Consider the following 20,642-nt stretch of genomic DNA (forward strand, 5'->3'; position numbering starts at 1 on the left):
TGTGTGTCGGTATGTGAATCTGTCTATATGTATGCGTGTCTGTCTGTCTGTCTGTCTGTATGTGTATCTTTCTGTATGTGTGTATATGTGTGTCTGTATGTGTATCTGTCTGTTTGTATGTGTGCCTGTATGTGTATCTGTGTGTCTGTATGTGTATCTGTATGTCAGTAGTGTATCTGTCTTTCTGTCTGTGTGTCTGTATGTGTATCTGTGTGTTTGTATTTATATATGTGTGTCTATATGTGAATATGTCTATGTGTATGCGTGTCTGTGTGTCTGTGTGTCTGTATGTGTATCTTTCTGTATGTGTGTATATGTGTGTCTGTATGTGTATCTGTCTGTTTGTATGTGTGCCTGTATGTGTATCTGTGTGTCTGTATGTGTATCTGTATGTCAGTAGTGTATCTGTCTTTCTGTCTGTGTGTCTGTATGTGTATCTGTGTGTTTGTATTTATATATGTGTGTCTATATGTGAATATGTCTATGTGTATGCGTGTCTGTGTGTCTGTGTGTCTGTATGTGTATCTATCTGTATGTATGTATATGTGTGTCTGTATGTGTATCAGTCTGTTTGTATCTGTCTGTATGTGTATCTGTATGTCAGTGTGTACTCTTATGTGTCTGTATGTGTATATTGTATCTATACAAGTGCCATTCTGTGTATCTAAATGTTTGTCATTAAGTGTCTGTGTATTGGCATGTGTGTCAGTGTGTCTGTATATATGTTTGTATCTGTAAGAGTGTCATCTGTGAATCTTAATGTGTGTAATTATGTGTGTCTGTGTACCTGCTTGTGTGTCAGTGTGTGCACTTGTGCATCTGAATCTATATGTGTTTCTGTGTATCAGTATGTGTGTCAGTGTATGTATCTGTATGTGTTATGTGGTATGTATGTCAGTGTGTGTTTGTCTGTTTATCTGCATGGGTGTCATGCACCTGTGTGTCTGTGTATCTGTCACCCTCCACACACACTGTCACCCCCCTTCACCCTGCCACACTAACAATAACTCCGCCAATGCTGTCACTCAACCATGCCATACTCACCTCACATCGCTCTGCCATACTCACCCTATCACCCTCACCTTCTCTCGCACTGTCACCCTCACGCCCTAATCCTGTCACACTCAATCCCCAACCCTGCCACACTAATTTTCCATCACTCCAACACTCACCCTATCACATCAACCCTTTTAATTCTGTTATACTCATTCCCCCAAACCATGCATGAATAAGACACATGGAGAGGCTGGGAGGCGTGAATGTGACACGTGGAGGGGCTGAGCGGGGGGACGCACCGGGGCCCCATGGTTTCTAGTTTTGCCTCTGTGTACAATAGATTCCCTCCTGGCACCTGGCAGTCTGGAAGTTATAAAACTTACAGGAACTTATTGATTACTCACACCAGGGAAGTATCATCACATCAACTAAAGGACAGTATATACTAACAATAGCTGATGCCAGGAAATCTGTATAATAAATCTTTCCCATGAATTCAAACAGGACAGGTACAGGGCAGTCTGCAAAAAATCTAAACACAGCACCGCAATATCTTAACAGAGCTCCACATTCCTGAGAATTCCTTAGCACTTGGGAAACGTGGTAAACGTGAACAGGGTAGGGGAGTATTGTGAATGGCCCAGTGTATTTACCCCCTTAAAAGTTAGAACCATCTTCTATGCCAAGGTCCATAGTCAGTGGGAAGGAGGCTGACCTGCACTCCTCTCCACTTGTCAAGTTAATGGAGACTTCTGTTACACTGACTTTCTTGCCATGTTTGCACATGGTTAAAGATGTCCTTCCTCGCATTGTTTTATATCTTAGAATATTTATACTTTTTGTGTTTTTATGCTATGATATCAGGCTGTATTTTCCCAACACAAGCTGTCTGTTGATGAGTTAAGCCTGTACAGATAATTACACCAGTAATTATACACATATACAATCAATAATATCATTCGATAACATTCATATAAGTTAAACCCAATATTAACTATACTACAAGCTACATGTTTTTATTATTTTATCTTTTCTGTATATGATGTTTTCTAAAATATTTTGAAATAGTTTATTGAATGCTGTCTTCACGTCCTTGTTCCTGAGGCTGTATATGAGTGGATTGAGTAAAGGAGTGAACATACCATAAACCAGAGCAACCACCTTATCGAAGTCCACAGATCGGACATGTTTTGGGCTGGCATAAACTGTGAAAGCAGTGCTATAAAACAGTGATACCACGATGATATGCGAAGAGCAGGTCGAGAAAGCTTTATTTCTTCCTGCATTGTTCCTAATCTTAATTACTGAATATATAATATTGATATACATCACTATAATGATTACAAGATTGGACATAGTGGCAAACCCAATCACACAGCTATTAATAATATCATTAGAGTGAGTGTCTATACAAGAGAGGCTCAGCAAGGGAGCTAGGTCACAGAAGAAATGGTTTATGTTCCGCTGTCCACATAAGGGCAGTTTTAGTGTAGCTGTCAATGGTATGATTGAACTCAGAAAACCATAAAACCAACATATAGATGCTAATCTTTTACACATAGTTCTGTTTATAATGGTGGTATATCGAAGAGGGTTACATATGGCAACATATCGGTCAAATGCCATAATGGCCAACAGTGCACACTCTGTCATACCCAACCCATGGAACATGTAGAGCTGTGCAAAGCACCAATGGAAGGAAATTCTGCTGTTGTTGGTCAACATTAAGGCCAGAAGGTTTGGGACAGTTGTAGATACATACCATATCTCCAGTAAGGACAAGTTGATGATAAAGAAGTACATGGGGGTGTGAAGATTGACTTGATGACACACTATCAGAATAATGAGTATGTTTCCAGAGAGAGTGAAAAGGTAAGTAAAGAAGAAGAAGATGAAAAGACAAATTCGATAGTTCTGAAGATGATCAAATCCTTGTAAATGAAAATCAGTGGAATAGGTCAGGTTTGCTTCTCCCCGTGTTGACATCAAACAATCCATCATTTTCAATGGTTTATTGAACTAATCTATAGGTAGAAGAAATAAAAATATTTTTTGAATTATTTGTTGGGAATTAAGTATATGCAATTACTGTTCCCAAAGTGAATGGGATGAGACCAAAGGTTACTGTTTGCAAACATCTAGGCATGGTTTCATGCAAGATAAGTATTGTAATTGTTTACTAGACTACTTAGAAAAAAGTGATCAGATGTAGCATTCGCTGAGACAAATACATATCACAAAACATATGCAGAGCATTGAGTTTAATGACTACAGGGTCATTTAATATAGATCCTCTCCTTTCCTACAGATTGACTTATTTCTTGGTCTTAGTGTCAGACATATGGGGATTTTTTTACTTTATTTGTTTTAGTAAAGAGATGAGAGATCTTATTTGAAGGTTGCAGGGTTGTGCCTTCACCTAGCGGCCCTCAATCCATCTCTTTCTCTGGGCTTGTATCACACCATTAGTCACACGGGGATGTTTCACATCGTTAGTTGGCCCTTTGAACCAGGAGGTGCATGAATCTATGGCTTTTATGGAACATGCAAGCAAACTAACATTGCAGTCTATGTAGAATAGTAATAAACTGAGCACTTTATTGATGTTTGCCAGGAGTTTTTGGAGGGGCCTGCTTGCCCGCCTCCTGCCCTGTGACTATGGCCCCTTGTGGTATTGCCCTTTAAAGACATTATTTAGGCATAATTAATTTGTATTGCGCTAGTGCTGGCCCTTTAAGAACCATCTGGGGACATACTGTGACTTTAGGGAACAATGTCCCTTTAAGACTGTGTCCCCAGTCCCCTAAAATACTTTGTTTGTGCCCTTTTCCCACTTCGTTCAGTAAATGGGGCTTACTGAACCAAGTACTGCACAGGCGGACCACCCAGAACTGGACGTGTGCAGGCAATTTACCTCCCAGACTGGGGAGCTTGCTGTAGGTAAATTGCAGACCACTGGGTGTCCGCTGTTCGTACAAGCAAACACGTGGCGATGGCCATCTTTATTCATTCAAACGGGGTCAGCGGTGTGTGCAGCCAAATCTATGGAACTGTTTTCGGCTAACCAATTGCACGAACACCGTTGACCCAGTACCATCTCCTCCACTTCAACACTGCAGCTGGAGACTAAGTCCCGTTCGGCAATTCGAACGAATGTTCGAATGGGACTTAGTAATTTTTTCAGTGTAAAATAGACCGGACGCACAGTCCAAATCCATGGAACTGTGTTGGGCATGAAAATGTGAAAATGTCGGTCACAAAGGACTTCCAGCTAACTTTTTAACCCCTGAACCGATTGCCCTGATTTTTGAGTATGTTTATATTTCGAGTATGCTGATTCTGAAAAGGTATGTTTTATGTGAATGGCATGTATATTTTGAAAGTTATTATTATTGTGTAAAAACTGTATATTTTCTGCCTGTGATAATTAAGTTAGTCTATTGTGTTGAGATAATTGTATCACAGGCAGAGGGGAGGATTTTGTGGGAATGAATGGGAGTGTTTTACTATATGTTACGTGTTTGATTGGTTGTTCTTCAAAACCCTGTGGGCGGTACTATGTGTGTAAAATGTGCATGAAAGCATGGTGTTTCATTAAAACTTCAGTCCTACTTCACCCTCAATTTGGAGTGCCGTCTCTTATTGGGGGAATCTGCTACAAGGGATTGCTATGCTAGTCATACTCTCTTGCTATATCACTACTAAGCTCTTGTTAGAGCTTGTTCCTGTCTTGCTCTCTGAAGGAGTTTACGGTGGTTATGGTGTCGGCTGGAGTGCTTGGAGACCTCAGGAAGCGCTAGGAGCATTCTTCAATGGAGGTACCCAGTGAGGGTGCCAGGTGATCCGTTACAATTTGATCATACTAAAAAGGGGAATTTGTGTAGCACTACAGAACTAATTTTACTTCTGGAAATTGTGGAATGGTATCTAGAATTATTGATCAAATATGGAATATAAATAATGGGGAAAGCATGGTGCATAGAGAGACACGTGAAAACATGGGGGGAACTAGGAAGGTGGCTGTGGTATGCTGAGAATATATGACAAACTCTTATTTATCAAACAGTAAAACCTCATGAAACATGAGTGACACTTTGGTGTAGCTATGTGGTAAATGATTAGACTGATGGCATTAGAAGTAGATATTTGTTGTAAAAAATGTCGGACTCTCAAAATTAGCACTTCAAGATGGTTTCGAAGTACATGAGGCAACTAATCATTTTCACAGACTTCTTTCAGACAGTAACTGAGACCCTATTCATGGTCACCTCATATGGTTCACGTTAAGAATGATGGATGAAGGCCTGTTGATAGTAACTTTTTACCTAAGCTTTGCAAGCCAGACTCCCTGTGTATTACCAAGGCTAAAATTTCTAAAGGCATTTATTAAGTTAACCATGTATATAGAACTTCTTTTGTGTAACTTCTATTTTACCACCTAAATATAATGTATGGCTTTAATCATAGATTTCAAATGATACTAAGTAACTACCCTTTTTCTATGATAGCAACTTATTTCAAAGTAAGGCAGCCTTATGTATACGCCCCTATATAACTGAATTTTAAACCTATAAAAACGATTGTAGCTAAGGATTTTTACCAATACTTTTAACATCAAAAATGGATACCATCTTGAACATTGCTCTGTATTGGTCAAAGACTTTTTGCATTGACGTATGTTGTTTTCGGATAGTGTGTATGTTTGAATAAATATACATTTTTGGCTGCTAGACACTCTGATTTGATTATTAGAACACTGGTGTGTGACAAACAAACATCTCAAGAAAAGCTAATTTCCTACAGGTCAGTGTGACTAACAGGGTTAGATCCTAAAAAATCCATCAATGCCTCTGTGATGCCCTCTCACAGTGAGAATCAAAGTCAATGCAAAGTGAATTTCACATTTTAGGCAAAAGTAGTCAAACGTGATGCTTAGCTCATTTGTCCACTTTGTCTATATTGACCTTAAATTAGAAATTTAAGATAAATTCTAACTTCAGTGAATAAACCCAGTGAATAAACCTGTTTTCTCTTAAATTTATACTAAAGAATTCAAAAAGACATCATAACAAGACACAAGACACAGCCAGGGCACACATTGCAAGCGAAGATGAGAAATAGAAACATTGTTTCATTACTTCTTTCTGTGTTCTTTCTCTATACTGACTGCCAGGTGTAAAGGGCGGAGCTTATAACAATGATTTACAGGGAGCTAAGATGGAGGCGGCTCTCTCTATACTGACTGCCAGGTGTAAAGGGCGGAGCTTATAACAATGATTGACAGGGAGCTAAGATGGAGGTGGCTCTCTCTATAGTGACTGCCAGGTGTAAAGGGCAGAGCTTATAACAATGATTGACAGGGAGCTAAGATGGAGGTGGCTCTCTCTATACTGACTGCCAGGTGTAAAGGGGCGGAGCTTATAACAATGATTGACAGGGAGCTAAGATGGAGGTGGCTCTCTCTATACTGACTGCCAGGTGTAAAGGGGCGGAGCTTATAACAATGATTGACAGGGAGCTAAGATGGAGGTGGCTCTCTCTATACTGACTGCCAGGTGTAAAGGGCGGAGCTTATAGCAATGATTGCCAGGGAGCTAAGATGGAGGTGGCTCTCTCTATACTGACTGCCAGGTGTAAAGGGGCGGAGCTTATAACAATGATTGACAGGGAGCTAAGATGGAGGTAGCTCTCTCTATACTGACTGCCAGGTGTAAAGGGCGGAGCTTATAACAATGATTGACAGGGAACTAAGGGAGGTGCCCAGTTACAGGATAAAGAACTGTGAATTCCTGCTTTTCACTTTATTTTTTATGTCTTAGTATTAAACATGTATTTAATACTAAGATACATAAATATAAATATAATATGTAGTATCATGGGATGCTACTTAATATCTCTCTAATTATATATATATGATTTCAATGCATATTCCTGAGTTTTTTTTTTAAAAATGAGACATTTATAACTACACATAATACAACGTCATTTACCCTATGGCAGTGTTTCCCAACCCAGTCCTCAAGGCACACCTACCAGGATTTAAGGATTACCCAGTTTTGTCTAAGGTGTTTTTTCTTATTTTTCTAAAAACAGCTTAGACAAAACTGGGTAATCCTTAAATCCTGGACTGGTAGGCGTGCCTTGAGGACTGGGTTGGGAAACACTGCCCTATGGATTGAATTGTGCTACATCAAACTTACATCACACTGTTCGCTTGTGGTTTGTGAAATTCCCTCAAGGGATTGTTTCTATTTACCTGTAAGTAGGATGGCCAGATCCCTCAGCTTTTCAGGGACACATATCATTTTGTCATATTTATGAAAACACGTAAAAAGGGTTACCCTGCAGCATGTATAATGCATATTATGCTAGATTCTTCAATGACTGATTACTAAATCCTATGCACCTACTTCTGAATTCTACATATGACAGGGCAGCCCATTTCATGTGCTGCCCATCAATATGTACAAATGATATGATAGAACCATAATTATAAATAGATTTAAAAAGTTAACTGAAGTTACATATAGAAATCTCATGGATAAATATACTGTTTAAGTAAAGGAATACTAACACACTGTCACACTGTCATTGAGGTACATTTGTTGAATGTAGTGATAAATCCCCTGTGTTCGCAAAAAAATTACAATTTATCTATCTGTCTGTCTGTCTGTCTTCATATTTTGTTACATTTTTAACATTCTATAAACTATTACTCAATTTACATAAATTACTGTTACACAATCTGGTCAATATAATAAAAACATTATTCACAGTGATTATAGCATGCAGATTGGGTTGTGAACGGGGTATGTAAAACTATAAACCCACCTTCTATCATTCCATTCCAATTCTATTTTTCATTATTCCATTTCTATTCTATTAGTTCCAGGACGATTGTGCAGTTTTCCCTCTATTTATACCATTAAGCAGCCTTAGAGACCAATCGATTTTGTGCAATGTTTATCTTTGTTTGCTTCATTTTTTTAGATCTCTCGGGATGTCCTTTGATGTTATAATTGAATGAAACATGGTGTTGACTAATGAATCCTTGTGAGTCTTGTTAAAATTGTTTCTTTTATGCTTATAAATGGGACATATTCAAATAAAAATCAACATTGATACAGAATAGAACTGTGTTATGACACTTCTGCTAAAACTATATATCTTGTAGAATAGTTAAACTTTGTCTGACACTCATGGAAGGAAGCCATGTTAGGTTGAGTTAAAGAAACAATCCAAGTGTCATATCCACTTTAGTCTAAATATGGTACCAGGAGTGACCTGATGCGCCCCATTGTAAGTAAGAAAACCATTTTAGAATGGGTTAACCTCTCACCTGGGGACCTCCAAGCTCTTCTCTCTTCTTCCAGTGGCTTAGCTCATCAGATAATTCTCTCTGAACTGTTGGGCTTAGTTCACAGGAGTAAATTTCTGGCTCTCTGGATGGTGTAGCAGATGTGAAGAGTGACTCTTGATTGACCCGAGGTGCTTATAATGAGCATATGAATGTAAACATATGAATATGTTTAAGGGAGTTTATGTCAATGTGTGTAAATATTATTTTTAGAAATCTGGGACTGTTGCATTTCAGACAGCAGCAGACCTGCTGCCCCAAAACCACTCTCTCACAGCCCCAGTCAGGCCTTACCGCAGCTGGTACCCATCGGGACAGTCCAGGAGGGGCCCAGGTAACAGAGGGGGTTAATGGGGACAGTCAAGGTAGGCACTACCAAAAGACAGCACAAGTGGCCACACCGGCCCAGGGCGTTGTCAGGGTTTACACAAAACCCCAGAAAACCCCACCACATCTACACAGGAACCCCAAATATCCTATATCCCCAGGCAGCTTGTGTGACGAAACCAACCTCGCCACTGAGAACTGGAGAAGCCTGGTTGCCCGCCTGCTGCCTTTGGACTATGGCCCTGGGAGATTGGGCCCTTTACAAACAGTATTCGGCCCTAACAGAGTGCATGTCACTCATTCTGGCCCTTTAAATACAGTGGGGCCATTCGGTACTTGCCCTGTGTGAGCAGTGATACCCCCCAGATAGCTATGCCATGGAGCCTATTCATATAATGAAAGACTATGGGAAAGACTTTGTCTCCATGGCAATTAAACTGTATTTGTGTGGTCTGCGTGCCATTCACCTAATAATGTGCACGCAGACCTGAGCTATCTGGGGATATGTTAAATGTCTGTGTTTAATGTATAAAAAGTGACTTTATGTATTTTAAAGAGTTTTATGTTGTTTTGCAACCATGTGGTTAATGGAGTCTGCCTCTAGTCCTGGATAATTAGATTTCTTCTCCAATTATCTCCAGGGCAGAAGGGAGGAAGCCAGGATGCATTGTGGGGATGTTTTACTTTTACTGTTTGAGCCAGGGGGAATAAAATATACTTTTACTAACTTTTGAACCCCTGGTCTGATTCATGCCATTTTTTAATATGTTGTTCCCCTGAATGGATTGATTGTGGATATGTATTTTTATGTGAATGTGATGTATGGTTTTAAAGTTATGAAAGTTGTGTAAAAGTATATTTTGAACTGTACACATAATGGGATTAAGTGTCACACTAAGGGGAGGGGATGTGTGGGAGGTAACATCTATGTTATTGGTTATTTTATGCCTCCCCTGGGTGTGGCCTGTATGTGTACTCATGTAATAAAAACCAGGCTGGGTGCCCAGCACCTCAGACCACTGCTTGACCCTCAACACGGAGCCTTGTCTCGTTCTTGGGGGGATTCACTGTATGCTGTTGGAGATTTGACTGCTAGGAGTGTAAGCTGATGTCTGCTTTTCCTATTCATCTGCTAGCAGCTATTTGTGAGGTTCCAGCTGGAGTGCTACCTTATTCACCTATATCCAGTTCGTGAGTTCTGATGTTCTGCAGTAGCTGTGCCTTTCTGAGAAAAGGGGATTATCGCCTAAACGGATTTTAACCCCTCATATGCTGAAACGGTCCGTTACAGCTTGGAACTAAGCACATAGATTTGTTTGGTGTAGTGGAATCACTACCAGAGTAAAGTTTTGACCAGCAGCCAGGTTGTAGCCCAAAACAGTTGTCATGGAAGAAGGAGAATTGACTTAAACAAGGGGGTGATAACCAAGATAGCTAATACAGTTGGGCAGCTACATGCCAGCAAGCGACTTGGCAAATAGGAAAAATAACTAAAAATATATAGCATGTGCGCTCCACAAATAATTAGAGGAAATAAACGTTCCTATAAAAAGTACCAGCTAAAACAATGAAAAATAATTACCCTCGATATATTAAATAACTCTTAGGTGGGACATATAACACACTAAATAAACAGTGTATCCAATTCTAATATTGTTTCACAACATATACTTCCTAAAAATTGCAATAGTTTCAATTAATACAGAAGGAGCATGTAGCAGTCCAAAGGGAAAGAAGATGTGCACACAAAGGGGGTTGAGAAACTAAACATTGCAAACCTTGGTGAGAAACCCTTTATAGCATTACATGTAAATTGTATAAAAACTGTAGGTAATGTAAGATACTGTATAAATACTCCTATCTAAGAGAAAAATATGAATAAGGAAGGGAACTAACACCAATTATGGGCTTTTCCGTCACAACCATGATAACCTTAGCTTATGTCTGCTCCGATGTCTGTACAGTAGCACAGCCAAGAAGGAAGAGGGAGGAATGGAGAAAGTGGTTATCTCTTTCTGACTTGTAAAAGTATTGTATTACCTAATTATCATATTAAAGGGTAAAGCGTATCCCCATGTAAGAAAGGTATACATTAGCTTGGTCACATGACCCGTGGTCACCATATTAGTTTGATGGCAAAATGTCACCACAACTTCATGTAGTGTGGCAAAGTGGACCATGCTGCAGTAGAGGATCCTCTACCCTATCTGACAGGAATGCTCGGTGAGGGAACTGAACAGCTTATTATGAGTCCAGGTAGAGGCTGCTCTACTGCGGTCCGCTTGGCCATACTAAAGGGAGGTAAGTAGGGGCACAAGGAGGGATGAGAGAAGGGAACACAAAAGGGCCTGGGGAAGAAGACAATGACACAGAGAGGGGCTAAGAAGGTGGCAGTGACACACACAGAGGTGCTGGAGAAGGGTACTATGACACACACAGAGCAGAAAGGGGAAGAGAAAATGACACACAAAGGGGACGGGAGAGAGACAGGCACACAAAGAGACTGGGGAAAGTTAGGTGCTGGAGGGAAGTTAAAAACACAAAGAAACATAGAAACATAGAAAGAGGGCATGTATACACACAAGGAGGGTTTAAGACACACAGGGTACAATGACCACACAGAGGAACCGAGGAAAGGGATAATGACACACAAATGGACTAGAGGACATATAAGGGGCTGGAAGGAAGTAAGAGACACACAAGTGGGGGGGGGGGGGGTGAAAAATAGGGGATAAGATATACTAAAGGGGAGGAAAGACACACATGTTGTGTAAGATACACAAAAAGGCCAAGACACTCAAATGATGGGATAAGGAACACAGAAGTGGTAAGAAATTCAAAAGGTAAAATAAGAGAAACACAGGTGAAGATGCATTTTTTGGGGGGGGTGGTCCTTCATTCCCTACTACTCTGCCTACACTATACACATACACGCACAATGCATGAAATATACAGATACACACACAATGTATACACTACACAAACTGCATCCCCTACACAATCACAGACACTGAATTCACTACTAACACTACATAACATAATGGATGTGGGCTTGTTTTGGTGGGTGTGGTTGTAGTGGGGGAGGGTAGAACCAATGTTGGTCCCAGGCAGCACAATGTTTTGGGCCGGTCCTGGCTGGGGCTATATGGTATCCTCACACTATCCATCTAGTTAACTGCCAGGTTGTCTACCCACTTGTTCCTTCTGTTTGTTGGTCTGTCTTGAACTTGTATAACAGGAATAATGCTTCATTACACAATGTACTTATGAGTAACCTGTGGAAACCTCTAAAATATGCAATGATTGTAAACAGGTTGATAGAAGGTAATTTATTGTTAGCTAGAGAAGATTTTTTTTTTATTGTTTTTTTTTTTTTAAATGAAGGGAGTGATCTTCTTGGTTTTCCTTGTGACGTGGTGTAGCAGAATGGATGCCCTAATACACTTTATGCCTAGTTGTTCGATTGTCTGTACACTCCCCGTTCGGTTACCGAATCAACTTTCAGTGGTCCCCTTGTTAAACACCTCATAATCACTAATATTAAAATTGGAATATCACTCACAAAGGAAGAGCAGTAGAAGCCTGCTCTAACTTATCCAGCTCGTAGTCCACAACCCAGGACTTGAATGATGATGCAAAATAGCAGGACGCCAGCTCAATCAGAAGTAAAACAACCTTTATTTCTTATAATAAAATCCAAGATCACCGGTCCTATATAGAAGTCTAATAACCATATATCAGTGCTGTGTAAAAGATATCTACCAGTCTTTAACAATTTTCGGTACTGCAGGTTATACTTCCTGGAACTCGGAGTTCCGTCCGATCACGTGATGGCGTGATGACGTAATTGACGTGATGACGCGTTTCGCCCAATCGGCTTCCTCAGATCACGTCCTGATGTAGCTGGTCCTGCCTTTTAAAGCCCATACCATGGATGTGGTGTTCGCCAATTATTTAAATGGCTTCCCATAGCAATAAGACTAATAGCGACCCATGAGATACCATTCACGCCGGAATGCTACCTGTTACATTTATCCCCGGAGCTGTTCTCAGATGAGAACAATCATGTCCTGATAAATATACTGACAGCGGAGAAAACTAGCCTAGCCGCACATTTGAGGACCAAGTGCGCCCCATCCATCAGGGAGGTCTGGAACAGACTCGAGACCATAGCAGAGTTTGAGCAGATGGCATATAGATTGAGTGGACAACCTCACACATATGTTAAAAAGTGGGCGAAATGGCAAATCCATAGCGCAGAGATTACACGCCTAACATGTCCTGAAGGACACGGCACAGTAACTGAACATTAACTGATTCTCTGACCACAACGTTCAAACAAAACGAGCCCAAATTCCTTTTTCCCATCTCCCCGACCAGCGGGTACCAAGAATGTCCCAATAACCCAATAATGCTTTAATCTAACACTCTCCATACTCTCCGCCTGTATACAGAACCTACATCTTGTTGTACCATCTATGTGAATTTTTGCATGCATATGCACGTGTTCTCCCCCCCCCCCCTTTCCTTTCTGTATCCCACTGTTATATTTCTTTGTAAAAACAAATAAAAAACAAACATGGAAAAAAAAGACTCGATTTGGAGACTCTCTGATTATTTAGTGAAAAATAAAGCTAATATTGAGCAAATAGAAAGATTAATAAAATTATTTGTCTCCGAGAATTCATCGGATGAAATATCCAAGGAATGTTTTTGGTGCTCCTTTAAAGTAGTAATTTGAGGTTATTGGATTCAATTGGCAAGCCAACAAAAATTACAGAGGGATAGTGAACTATCAGATCTTTATATTAAATTTTATAATTTGTCTACAGCAAATAAACTCAATTATTCTGAAGACAAGACTCGCGATATTAATGAATGCCAGGAGAAGATTAATAATATAACGAGGATTAAAATAGAAAAAAACTAAAGAAACTTAATATCAGTCATTATTATAAAGGGAATAGAGCAGACTCAATTTTAACGAACAAACTAAAGAAATTAGAAATAGACCGTAAGATTTTCAAACTAAGAGAGGGTGATAATAATATTTATAAACCGGAGGATATAGCAAAGAGATTTAGATCTTTTTATGAGAAACTATATAATCTGAATCATACACCAAAGAGAGCTTCGATAGAAGAATATTTAAAAAATTCCAATCTAAAAAAAAATCTCAGCTTCGCAAAGAGTATATTTAAATAGAATTATCACAGATAAAGAAGTAGATTTTGTAATAAGCAAATAAGAAAATATCAAAGCTCCAGGCCCGGATGGGTATTCAAATCTATTCTATAAAGTCTTTAAAAAAGAATTAATACCATTATTAGTGGATACTTTTAATGAATTAGCAAACAAGGGCCATGCCTCTTTGGATTTGTTGCGGGCCCATATTACCCCTATTTTGAAACAAGATAAGTTACCTACTGAGATAAATAATTATCGCCCTATCTCTCTTATCAATGTGGATATCAAATGATATGAGGCAGTTCTGGCCGAGAGGTTGAAAATAATTATACTGACCTTGATCCACTCGGACCAGATAGGATTTATAATGGGTAGGCAATCTTGTAATAACTCCCGTAGAGTCTTCGATGTTTTGGACAGGGCTAGGGCCGAGGGGGTTCCCCTCCTGACCCTAGTGATTGACGCTGAGAAGGCCTTCGGTAGGGTCGGTTGGGAGTTTGTTCGGTCTACCCTGGAACAATTTGGATTGAATGGTTGGTTTCTTGATGCGGTGGGTGCAATTTACTCTAACCTACAGCTAGAATAGTGGGCCGAGACTTATGCTCTGAATGGTTTACTGTCTCCAATGGAACCCGACAGGGATGTCCCCTCTCACCACTATTATATGTGTTATCAGTTGAACCATTAGCCAATAACTTTAGAAACAACAAGGCGATTAAAGGAATGGGGACACAAGAGAATGATGGGAAAATGTGTCTATATGCGGACAACATATTAATTTCTATCACCGAACCGCATATCTCCTTACCCATTTTAATGCAGGAATTTGAAAACTATAGTTTAGTTTCTAACTATAAATTGAACACGAGCAAAACTACTGCTATGGTGCTAAATATTCAAAGTAATATATTATCTTCTCTGAAAAAAGAATATGATTTTATTTGGACTAATAAGGAACTTTCCTATTTAGGTCTGATAATCGCAACAGATCCATCACGCACTATAGAAACCAATTTTCTAAAATTATTAAAGGAGACTAACTTATTATTGAAAGTTTGGAGAGCTCAAGAAATATCCTGGTGGGGTAGGATTAATACAATCAAATCATACATAATCCCAAAATGGACATATTTATTTCGTATGCTCCCACTTTCAATTTCTATACATTGGCTAAATATGATCCAAAGTAGTATTAACAATGTTATCTAGAAAGACAAAAAGCCCAGAATTAGTATTACTATGCTCTCTAAGAAAGGACATCAGTGGGGTATGGGATATCCTTTAATATGGCAGGTATATCAGGCTAATAGCTAGTTCATGCTAGCAGATTACAAGTTACGGAAGCCCAAACTCAAATATGGTATAAAATGGAGGCACATAGAAGTGGAGTTAAAAATTTAGAATCTCTTTGGTGGGGTGATGAAAATAATAATTATGCAATAAATAAGTTACCGACTAATACTCCACTAATTCTTCGCCAAATTCTTAAAGAATGGAAAATTATCAAGAAAAAATTAAACTTTAATAATAAAATTTTAGGGAAAACTCATATTGCTACTTTGGAACAAATCTTACCGGATATTAATTCAAAAAACTGGTATAAAGACTTCCCTTACTTAATATCGGATATGTATAATAGTCAACAAATGTTAAGTTTTGAAGAACTAAAAATAAAATTTGATTTACCACCTAGAGAAGTCTTTAACTTTCTCCGCATGAAGAGTTTTCTTAAAGACAATTTGTTATCTCTTGATGGTAGAATAGAGAGTCTGATCACTAAAATCTTTACAGGGTGTGAAGTTAAAAATGTGATATCAATTGCTGCAGAATTATTAAGTATATCGGGATCCCAGGCATTACCTAAATCATTAATAAAATGGGAATCGGATTTAGTGATCAATATTTCACCAGCTATATGGTACAAATCCTTTCAGAAGACAAAAAAATATATTCACTGTCTCAATATTTTAGAAACTTTCATTAAGGTGGCATACAGATGGTATATGGTTCCATTACGTCTGGTAAAAATCTCACAGACCAATCAACCTAATTGTTGGCATTGTTTCCATATTGATGGATCAATGCTACACATCTGGTGGTCTTGCCCCAGAATCAAATCTTTATGGGACTTGACTTTCAGTCTTATCCATTTATTAGGGGATGAATGATTTGAACAAAAGTCAGAATTGGCTTTATTACATATAATGGGTCCAGACATGAACCAAATATCCGATATGGCCCTTATTCATTGTTTAATGGCAGCTAAGACCCTTATAGCGAGACATTTGCAAAGCATTGAGGTTCCTACTAAGGCTCATCTTAAGAACCAAGTGATATATCAATTAGAGAGGGAAAAGGGAGTATATTCTATGACTCTATTTCCTAAGCTGAGAACATTGAATTTATATGATACATTCTTAGAGAGGATAAATATTTTTTAGAATTAGTGATATAACCTATTCCGATAAGTAAAAAGGTTTCCTGGTAATGATAGCAGGACGGAATTAGGGCGAGCAACCATATACCATTGATTAACTATTTGCTTCCTGGGTATTGATGGAGGGATCTCTGATCGGGTATTATCTAGTGATGTGGAATGACCAATATTGTTTGTCTTGTTTATGTCATTTGTCTTTTTTTTGGTGATTGAGTAATTGTGATATATATTATTTATGTATGTAAATGTTATTGTAATATTAAGATATTCTTTTGGATGCTATATGGGAGGATTGTGTACTCCCTTCATGGTGTATGTAAATTTTTTTTATAAATTAATAAAAAATAATTACAAAAAAAAAAAGAAAAAGATTATTTTTTGGAATTTTTCTTATTTTGGTTTATAATTTCTTGAAGCAATAAAAATCCTCTGAGATATCTAGTTTGGTGAAAACCAGATAATTAGATCTCTTGGGGAGGCCTCTGAAATGCCCTTAGGCTTCGATGTTCTTTGTGACCTTTCAATTGTCTCTTCCTTTGCTGCTTCTTGAATACCCATTTTAAAAGATCTAGTAGAAATTCTGTTATTTTATGGGGTTCCATATTTTCAGTAGCGCCTCGAATCCTTAGATTCTTCCTTCGCGTTCTATCTTCCATATCAGTTGACTTTTCTTCCAATTCTTGAACTTTTTTCTTTCATGAAACGCATTCTTCTTTTTTTTAATTCAAATGTTATTGCATTGTTCTTTTGCTCATTAATTTCAATTATTTTACCTAGTACAAAAATATCTTGCTTCATAGATGTGTACAGTTTATTTAGTTCCTCTTTAAAGAAACTAAGTTGAGTAGTCATACATTCTTGCCAATATTCCGGAGTTATTAAGCAAGGTTCTGGCTGTGTAAGCTCTGTCTGTGAGATTTGTTTAGTAGGGCCAATTGAGAGTCTATCCAATATATCCAGGTCGCTCTTTACTGCTCCAATTGAAATATTGCTTGTTATATCTGTTCTTTCAATTCCTCGGGTGAGAAATTATGGAAATCTTTTTCTCATTTTTACAATCTGCATCTTTTTTTTTAAACTATGGTCAGCTTTTTTGGTGGCCATGTTGTTATTTGCACACAAACGTACAGAGGTGATATTAGCATAGATTATAAACCAGGATTATATATTCAAATAACCACTCAGTGGATATGTCCCTCTCTTTTTCCTTCTCCATTTTTTCTCTTTCTTTCCCTTTTTCTTTCTTTTCCTTCTCCCAGTATGTTAAAGCTCCTGCAGTTTATACCTGTAGCTCATCAGTTTTTTTGTTTACATTCATTCAGTATTATAGCTGCCAAGCATTCTTGTTACAATTTTCTTCCAACAAAATATCTCACCGACTTTCGCTAGTATCACAAGGAGGAGGAGAAAGAGAGTATGAGAAGGGTTTCAGCAATATTGCAGCCCTCATTTCTCCAATGACCACGCTTTCCACTTATTTTCTCTGGCTTCCCCCTTCAGTTCTTCCGATATCAACTTGACTTATATCACATAGGCTCCACTCTCCTTGGACTTCAACTGCTCTCACATCCCAGAACCGGCTCTCACTGATCTCGCCTTGTTGTGGCCATCTCACCTTCTCTGGCTTTCCTTGCTCAGCTTTCTACCCAAGATGCGGTGTCGAGACGCCCCACCAAAACCTTGAACGCTCCTCCCATCGGCATCCTACGTTATCATGCCTCCCCCCCAATAGTGTGATCTACATTTCCTATGTTTTGAATGGTAGGTATATTTTAACAGTGAGAGCCAGAATGAGAAAAAAAAAATCCAGAAAAACAAATTTAGAAAAAGTTATAAATTGATTTGCATGTCTATGAGTGAAATAAGTATTTGACCCCTTCAACTTAGTACTTGGTGGCAAAACGCTTGTTTGCAATCACAGAGGTAAGACATTATATTATATTTGTCCCACTCCTCTTTGCAGATCCTCTCCAAGTCATTAAGGTTTCAAGGCTGACGTTTGGCAACTTTCTTGGTGACTATGGTCCCAGCTGCCTTGAAATCATTAACAAGATCCCCGTGTAGTTCTAGGCTGATTCCTCAACATTCTCATGATCATTAAAACTCCATGACGTGAAATATTGCATGGAGCACCAGACCAAGGGAGACTGACAGTTATTTTGTGTTTCTTCCAATAATCGCACCATCTGTTGCCACCTTCTCACCAAGCTGCTTGGTGATGGTCTTGTAGCCCATCCAGCCTTGTGTAGGTCTACAATCTTATCTCTGACATCCTTGAACAGTGTGACGGACTGCCTGGCACCCCGACCGGGTGCCTCCGTCAGTCAATGCACCTAGTGCTCACCGAGGACTCCAAGCACTGTAGCCCTATAGCTGCTGCAGCTTGGCTGGGGTCTCGCCGTCCTCCAACCACCCTGGACCAAACTCTTGGATCCAGCTTCCAGTGGGTGATCTTCTCCAATTCCAGAGAGTATAGCAGGAGCAACACTTATAAGAGCTAGCGATTAGAACCCAGGGGAGTATAATGAGTGTGGCAATCCCCAGAGTGAATATAGCTGTCCCCTCCACACATGAGATGAGGCTCTATGTTCAGGGTGAAGATGAACTGATTTTAATGGTGCCAAACTTGGCCTTATATGACAATCCCCATGCAAGGGGTACGCCCACATGGACCTGATGGTAGACTGATTTACAATGTCACAGACCAATACCAATAAGGATTCAAGGCACAACACTGCCACACACAGCACACAATCCCTCCCCTCTGCCTGGGAGATAATTGAGTCAGATACTGTATTAACTGAAATATCTCCAGGCAGAAAAAACACATATTTTACCTTGGAGCTTGTTCCCCTCATCCAGACAAATGATTTCACCAAACAGTGCCTTTCAATGTTGTATAGAAAGGAACGCAGGCGATGATGGAAGTCCAGGAGTTTCTGTGTCTTATTTTAGTTCCATGAGATTCATGCCCAAACACCACTGCCTGCGTTCATGCGAAATAAGCTTTTGATCCCCTATCAATCAGCAACATTTCTGGCTCCCAGGTGTTTTTTATACAGGCAACGAGCTGGGATTAGGAGCACTCCCTTTAAGAGAGTGCTCCTAATCTCAGCTCCTTACCTGTATAAAAACACCTGGGATCCAGAAATGTTGCTGATTGATAGGGGATCAAATGCTTATTTCGCTCATTGACATAGATAGACGGAATGACGGACGGAATGAATAAAGATGCAGGGAGACAAGGCAGACAGGCTGGAGAGAAATAAAATGTTATGACCAGAAGGGAATGCAATCCATCAATAAATGATAGGAAAGGAGAAAGTGGCATTATAATTGGGAAACACAAAGACATGTACCGTATAACTAAAAAATGGGGACAATGGGATTTTGTGAGTGGTGATCCCGAAAAAAGGAATGGCTGCTGATGATTAAGACAATGTAAAGAGGGCGGGAAGAATTAATAGAATATACAGAATGTTATGACTGAGAAAGCAGTAGGATGGTCAGGGCCAGATTAAGAGCCCAGTGGGCCTGGTGCTGACAATTATGATGGGGCCTATCTACAGAATCTTATCGACCAAAAACACTAAAACAGTCATACTTCTCAAGCGTCATGTATCTGATGGAGATGGTGTTGGAGGGAAACTCAAAGGATCTTTCAAGTAAATCTATACCCCCTAACAGCAGCGTCCATTGAGGCAGGAAGTCAATGGTCGGGGTAAAAGGGTGGGCCACTGACGCAAATCACGTGACCAGAACTGCCAAAGGGGCGAACATACCCACAAAGGGGGCATGTCTGTCCAAAGAATTAGAAGGCCAGCCTGGCATCAGTGTCCCTATGTATCACAGTGTCAGTGCCCCCATGTCTCCCAGTCCCCTAGTCTCCCAATGTCTCAGTATCCCCATTTCTCTCAGTGTTCCCATGTCCCAGTGTCCTCCATGTCACTAGATACCAAGGGACACTGAGAGACATGGGGAAACAGTGAGACATGGGGACACTGAGACACTTGGGGACATTGGGAGACATGGGGGCACTGAGACACTTGTGGTAACTGGGAGACACGGGGGCACTTGTGGATACAGACATGGGGACACTGGGAGACATGTGGACACTGAGACATTTGGGAACACTGAGAGAAATGGGGACACAGACTCTAAGGACACAGACATGGGGACACAGACACTGGTAAACATGAGGACACTGAGACATTTGGTGACACTAAGACACAAGGGACACAGAGACATGGGAACACAGACACTTGGAGACTAGGGCACACTGGGATACTGGGATACATGGGGACACAGACACTCACTAGGGACACTCGCTGGGAGGCA

The 20,642-nt window shown here is 39.7% G+C and overlaps 1 protein-coding gene across 1 annotated transcript; it reads right to left on the reverse strand.

The window, feature by feature from the left end:
• Positions 1 to 1,995: 1,995 nt before the first annotated feature.
• LOC134582721 (olfactory receptor 6N1-like) lies at positions 1,996 to 2,997 on the reverse strand. The gene has a single exon (XM_063439363.1). The coding sequence runs from the start codon at positions 2,995 to 2,997 to the stop codon at positions 1,996 to 1,998; it is 1,002 nt and encodes a 333-aa protein (XP_063295433.1).
• Between the last annotated feature and the right edge of the window lie 17,645 nt (positions 2,998 to 20,642).

This window comes from Pelobates fuscus, chromosome 13 (assembly GCF_036172605.1).
Source record: "Pelobates fuscus isolate aPelFus1 chromosome 13, aPelFus1.pri, whole genome shotgun sequence".
In the NCBI taxonomy this organism is placed as follows: Eukaryota; Metazoa; Chordata; class Amphibia; order Anura; family Pelobatidae; genus Pelobates; species Pelobates fuscus.